At 43.1% G+C, this 7118-nt stretch overlaps 1 protein-coding gene across 3 annotated transcripts in view; it reads right to left on the reverse strand.

Annotated features, from left to right (window-relative positions):
* LOC118405617 (TGF-beta receptor type-1-like) overlaps window positions 1–7118 on the reverse strand; it is a 14721-nt gene that overhangs the window by 6376 nt on the left and 1227 nt on the right. For 2 of the 3 annotated variants that reach the window (XM_035805171.1, XM_035805168.1), the window contains exons 2-4: window positions 4484–4747; window positions 2619–2737; window positions 185–311 (exon numbers count right to left, since the gene is read on the reverse strand). In XM_035805171.1, coding sequence (XP_035661064.1) covers window positions 185–311; window positions 2619–2737; window positions 4484–4747 — 510 coding nt within the window. Of the gene's footprint in view, window positions 1–184; window positions 312–2618; window positions 2738–4483; window positions 4748–5230; window positions 5495–7118 lie in introns of all 3 variants that reach the window. The other variant, XM_035805169.1, reaches the window with a different exon arrangement.

A 7118-nucleotide genomic window follows, 5' to 3' on the forward strand; every position in this document is an offset into this window, starting at 1 on the left:
AAGGTTCAAGGTCAATCAATGAGGACCAAAGTTTCAAGGTCCATTAGTCAAGACAAGGACGTTAACGTCCTTGGTCAAGACATACATACAAGGGCATTTACTAATGTCACAAGGTCGCATACAAGTGGTTCTGATATCTACAGAAATAAGAACTTAGTCTAGAGAAATAAGAAGCCAGTCTCACCTGACCCAGACCCTGAGGTGGTCATATCGTCCAGGAGTTCCTTGAGGGAGTGTCCAGGCGGCATGAGTGGGTTATCGCTGTCCATACTCTCCTCAGAGGGGTCACTCAGCGGCAGGCGTGCCCCGCGCTTCAATGAATGAATGAATGAATGAATGAAAGGTTTATTTCTTGTAAAACCTTGCAGTCTTGCAACTGAAATACTGTAAATGCAGGAACTTTCGCAGTGGTTTAATGTTCGCGGTTTTCTCGGTGGCCGCTTCATCATGAATTAATAACCACCACAAACATTTGTCCATGGCAGGAAGAGACTTAAGTGCATGGTGCTACTTTTAACAAAAAAAACACTGCAAAAAGCCCTTTTTCACGCTACCGTGAAATTAAATCCTTGCAAACTTAAATGCATTTACAGCACATTTAACTTACGAGTTAAAAGTTACATAATTACATAAACACAGTTCAAATTCTCATTGCACTTTAAAGATTCTGTTACCATAAAAATAAAGGACACAGACGTAAAAAAAAATTTCATTTGATTTGAGTAGTCAATTGCGTTACGTATATACAGAGAAAACAGTTATTTAGCCAATGTATGAAATATGACTCTCCAAGCAGATCCTACGGTAGCAGAAGATAGCTGGTAGAGGAGTTCTGCTAGCTTAGGAGTGTGTTTCGTTACCGGGGCAAATGGACACCACTTGGCTGACTACACTCCTTGGTCAGTTTGGTACTTACTACTACATTTTGTATCTCAGTCTATGCTATTGTAGGATCTGCTTGGAGATTAATAAGATATTCCTTATTCATTCAAATCTAAATAAACTTTAAGATTACTCAGCTGTCATTGAGCAATCGAACAAGAAAGGGGACAAGCAGGGTTCTAGCCAGGATTTCATTTTAGCATAGTGGAAATTCCATGGTAGAGATTGGTGTGGAAGGGGGGTCTTGGCCCCTCCATGGTGAGAATTTGAAAATGCAGAGTTAAAAGTTGGCACTCATCACATGTAATTTGAAGAATTTTTACCTCCATGAAAAAATGGAGGTATAGTTTTGAGTGTGTCTGTGTGTGTGTGTGTCTGTGTGTGTGTCTGTCTGTGTGTCCGCATATTGTGGTCAGCATAACTTGAGAATCTCTTGATGGACTACGATGATATTTGGTATGTGGGTAGGGGTTGGGAAGACGAAGGTCAAGGTCAATTTTGGGCCCCCTGGTGTGTGACCTTGGTACTGCAGCGCAACTTCCGGTTTTGCTATCTCGGTGTTCTGAACATGCTATGGTCAAGATTTTTAAGTATTAGATAGCTCTTGTGCTCAGGAAAAAATGACATAAGTTTGGGCCCCCTAGCGTCTAGTTTTGGGATAGCAGGGGCATTTTTGTCAAAAACTTCTGACGAGGATAACTCAAGAAGGGAATAACGGATTTTCATGATTTTTGGTATGTAGGTACCTTAGACAATGTTGTACAAGATAAAATACTAATTATGCAAAATAGGAGTACATTTGCATAATTAATGAGAATATTATATCATAGCAGTTTTTTCAATGTATCTCTTGTCCCGGACGTGATATGGTCGTGACATTTGGGTGGTAGATAGCTTTTAGCGTCATGACAAAGTGGGGCAAGTTTCAGTCCCCTAACATTCAATTGTGGAACTGCAGGGGCGTTTTTGTCAAGACACTCCAAAGAGGATAACTGCAGAAAGGAACGACGGATTGCCTGCATTTTAGGCATGCAGGTAGCTTAGGCAGAGATTTTCATAATGATATACATGTTATGCAAATGATGACTGAATTTGCATAATTAATGAGGAAATTGTACAGTTCCATTGTTTTCAATAACTGGACCTCAATACATGTAACACATGTTAATTATGATTGGTGGAATATAAGCAGATACCAAATATGGTAATATGGAACTTATTTGCATAATTTATGTAAAAATTGCAAAACATTTTTATGATTAATAATGGGAATTTTATAATTGTGACATGTGAACGTTAGTCAATGATTAACAACACAATGCATACATTATGTTAATGTCTTAGTCAATTGCATGAAATTTACGAAAGCTTTAAATTTTCATGGAGGTATGAGGTCGCCGAACTCTAGTTTGGTGAGTTTTGAGTGGCATATCATCATTTTTCATTGTTCAGACATTGACTATAGACATTGTTGAACAAGCAAATGATAGCTACAATACATTAGTTAAAATTAGCGTAGTGGCCATTACTTTAGCATAGTGGTCACAAATTTTAGCATAGTGGCCCACTACGCTAAAATGCACTGGCTAGAGCCCTGGACAAGTTTCTAGCTAGCAATTTCTTATTCATGAATTGTAGGACTCCAGGAAGAATAGTGATACTACATTTAGTATCACTAATGGAGATCCAAATAAAACAAACAAACAAAAACAAAAAAGACAAGTGAATCTCTGTACCTTCTGACACAGGCACAGCACAATCATGAACACGATGCACGCGAAGCAGATCGGTCCCGCGATAATGGCGGCGAGCTCCACCGTACCCAGGCCCGCCGAGCCGCCAGGGGGTTCGTGGTCTGTAACAGCAGGGGGAAGAACGGTGAGCTGGGTGGGGAGAGTTCACTTATCATCACTATCCTAACAGGAGGGCTTCATATGTGCAAGGTGGGGAAAATTCATAAACTATCTCTAACGTGTGTGAGCTGGGGAGAGTTCGTTAACTACCACTAACAGGAGGGGAACATGTGAACTGGGGAGTGTCCATAAACTATCACTACCGTGTGAGCTAGGGAGGGTTTATTAACCCTTGTCCTTATGGTAATTTTGTGCCAATATACACTCCCTGTGCTACTTGGCTAATCAGATCATCAGAACTTGACCTCTTTAGGGCTGCTGCTACAGAGTAAGTTCCGCATTCGGTGAGTTTCACTGCGGTATGATGTGTTCAAGAGATCAAGGCCCCAAACCTGTACGTGTATACATATGTATGTTGGATCCGCATACAAGCATCCTAAATGTGCAACCCATATAAGGACAAGGGTTAACTATTAGTATTACTATCATCTTTGTGTTCTGGGGAGGGTTCAGTATCACTAACCTAGTAACAGGAGGGGAACATGTGTTTGAGCTGGGGAGGGTTCACTAACCTAATGTTACATGTGGGGACAGCTGTCATTCATAAACTATCACTAACATCTTAGTTCCAGAGTGGAAGAGCATAGTATAAGTGGTGACACAAGAAGACAAAGAAAAATAACCTAATGGGGGAACCATAGCAACAGGGCAATCATCATCAACTTAGGTAACCCATAGCAACAAACATCAACCCTGGTAACCAATAGCAACTGGACACTTCCCTACCTACTGAGGGAGCCAATAGCAATAGCAGAGATTTCGTCAACCAAGGGAACTCATAGCTTCAGTTTGGAGGCTGCTACAGTGAAGTGCTACAGTAAGTAGGTTGCTACAATATGTAAGTTTACAGTGAACCTGCTACAGTTTGGAGACTACTAGTACTACAGTGAAACTGCTACAGAATGGAGATTTACAGTGAAACCTGTTATAGTGTGGAGGTTGCTACATTGAAACTGCTAAGACAGTTTGGGACAGCTACAGTGGAAGTTCTACAGCATGAAGATTGCTATGGTTTAACTGCTACAGTATGGAGGTTGCTACAGTGATGCTGCTACAGTATGGAGGTTGCTACAGTGAAACTGCTACAGTATGGAGGTGAAACTGACAGTATGGGAGCTGCTACCTGCTACAGTGAAACAGTATGGAGGTTGCTACAGTGAAACAGTGTGGAGTTTGCTACAGTGAAACTGCTACAGTATGGAGGTTGCTACAGTGAAACTGCTACAGTATGGAGTTTTCTACAGTGAAACTGCAACGGTGAAGTATGGGAGCTGCTACAGTGAAACAGTATGGATTTTACTACAGTGAAACAGGTTGCTTAAGTGAAACTGCTACAGTATGGAGCTTGCTGCAGTGAAACAGTTTCGAGGTTGCTACAGTGAAACTGCTAGTGAAACTGCTACAGTATGGAGGTGAGACTGCTACAGTATGGGAACTGCTACCTGCTACAGTGAAACAGTATGGAGTTTGCTGGAGTGAAACTGCTACAGTATTGAGTTTGCTACCGTGAAACATCTACAGTATGGAGTTTGCTGGAGTGAAACTGCTACAGTATGGAGGTTGCTACAGTGAAACAGTATGGAGTTTGCTACAGTGGAACTGCTACAGTGAAACAGTATGGAGGTTGCTACAGTGAAACTGCTACAGAAGGAGGGAGACAGAAGCTGCACTCCGCGCAGGGCGGCTACCTTCTACTTGTGTGTTGGAAGCGGGCAGGACCACGTTTAGCTCCCGATTGCAGAAGTCGTGCGTTTTGCAGCACCGGATGGCAAACCGGGGGTTGTTTGAATCCTGACAGATGAAGGGGTTTTCGGGAGGCGTGAGGCGATCGGCGTCCATGCAGCGCATCGTCATGGTTACCGACGACTCCAAAATCAACTGCTTGAAGCAGACGCCGTCTGTCTCGCATGTGAAGTTGGTTTTCTCGCACCGGTCGCATGCACATTGCAGGGCTGTAACGGCAGGGGAACAGACACACAAGCCGTCAGGGTCAGCAACAGGGTCAAGGGTTAGCAACAGCCACAGTGACATTTGACCTCCGGCCCACGGGCCGGCCCACTAGGGTTCCTGGGGGGGAGAAAGTTACGTGAGAGCAGGGTCAGCGTGAGAGAACCGAGCCGTGATTGGACAATAGTACAGACCGCCACAATACACCACCTGCCAATCATCACACATGCCACGGTTACAGTTGCCATGGTTACGGTTGCCGCAGTTACGGGTTATGGGTAAGGCTGCTGTTGCTGCGTAATAATGAGATGCGTGTAAGAGAATGAAGGGATTTTTAATTAGTACACAGGGGCGCGATGCGGACGCATGAACGCCAAACCAACTCACACCCGGCGCAGGGGACGACGGCCGAATCGGGCGGGGCGCAGCAGCCCGGGAGCTGATTGGTCGCTGCCCTGCTTCCGACCTTTGACCTGGGGGTGCCTTACCGACAGTGAAAGGTGCCGGGGGAAGGGTCGGCTGGAGGTCGTCGTTGCAGAGGTCGTGCGACTTGCAACACGCCACCACCAGGTCAGCGTTATTTTCCACGTTCTGACACTTGAAGGGGTTGTCCCGCGGAATGAGTTGGTCGGCATTCAAGCACTGCCTGGTCGTCCGGGCAACGCCTCCGGCGGCTCGCTGCACGTTCGTGAAGCACACGCCGTCGGTCTCGCACGTGTTGTTCCGACAGAAATCGCACGTGCATCGTAGAGCTGGGGAGAGAAACATGGCAACATGTCCAACATCTTAGAAATATCTTAGAAACACTGCCAACAATTTTAAAACATCTTAGAGCAAGGGGGAAAATATGCATATGGCTAGATGTTGGCATCTGAGGGGAGAAATACTTCTTATCAATATCTTAGATGTTTTTGATGATCAACATCTTAGAAACACTCTCAAAATCTCTGAAGTTGGGGCTGTGAAAATAAACATTTCAGCTATTACTTTCAACATTCCATTAACAGATTCTTCCATTGGGGAGAAATACAACACTTACAAAAATTGTTGCGCCAATTGGACATCTGGGACAGGAAAATTAGACTTGCAAACAAAATCAGAGTCTACAAAGTCCTAGAGTTGAACATATCTGCTAGAACTCGCAAGCAATGACATCAGTACATGAGGACAGAGATGATTTTTACTTAAACCGAGGGAACACATGCCACTAAAGTTTTGGTTTCTTTGTTTGATTTAGATCTCAATTAGTGTTGATTCTATGCTGACGTCTTCTTTCTCTCCTTTGTGTTGATCAGGTGTTCAAATCATCAATTCGAACCAATTTCTAACACAATTTTTGTGACAAAACTCCCAGTGATTTCTGGCAATCATCAATAACATTCATGGAATGAATATAATCATATACATAGTCAAACACATGCTTTCCTCTTAGCTTTCAGTGTTGTAGCTTAGTTTGAGCTCACAGGCCCTGACGTTTGATTTGGGACGCCTATGCTGTGATTTAGTAATCTCCAACCAGATCCACGGTGCGTAATGTATCAAATTTCCCATAGGTACTCCCTTAGCCAGCTATACTCCTTGGCCAGCTTTGATACTATCTTATGGCACTGTACTGACCTTAGGATCTGCTTGGAGATTAAGGATTTAGCGCCTTGCCCCTATGTTGTCTTTCGACCTGTGTCACTAGAGGGGCATCTTTCTTTGACCTTTTACAAATGTTTACAAAAATAATATTTGGCTTTAGTCCACAACAAGGCTGCAACAGAGGGAAAGCTGTCCTTCATTAAATTTGTTCATCAAAATGTGGGAAACACACTCTTGTGGGTTATGGGTTTTGCAATTTTCCAGGATAGGATACCAGAACCCCTACTGGTACAATTTCCTTTGGCACTCCACATGCAGGTTACACTAACCCACATTGGCCTTCTTTGGTACGGTATGGTACCTTACCCTTATAGTATACTGTGAAAATATTCTGGTGAGAACCTCAGTTGGCTCTTTGTTTTCATCTTGACTTCCTGCAAAACATTTTCTTAGAACCAAGACATTACGCCTTTTATCTATCTCACATCTTGATTCTTGTCATGAAACATGTAAGGTCATGCATGATGAAGGCCTGACTCATCATCATTTTATCTGTAAAGCTGGTCCAGGGCATTTCCTCAAATACTGTTTTGACACTGGGACAGTTGGTTTGGTAAAGAGAAGATAAGTAAACAGAGAAGTAAATAAGTGTTTGGCTTTGCAAACAACCTACTTACATTTCATAGAATTTCTACTGAAATACCTAATGCTAGGTCAACTTTATTCAATACTGAAATACCTAATGCTAGTTCAACTTTATTCAATGGTTACGCTGTATTGATTGTAGATAAA

This window comes from Branchiostoma floridae, chromosome 18 (genome assembly GCF_000003815.2).
Source record: "Branchiostoma floridae strain S238N-H82 chromosome 18, Bfl_VNyyK, whole genome shotgun sequence".
Classification (NCBI taxonomy): domain Eukaryota; kingdom Metazoa; phylum Chordata; class Leptocardii; order Amphioxiformes; family Branchiostomatidae; genus Branchiostoma; species Branchiostoma floridae.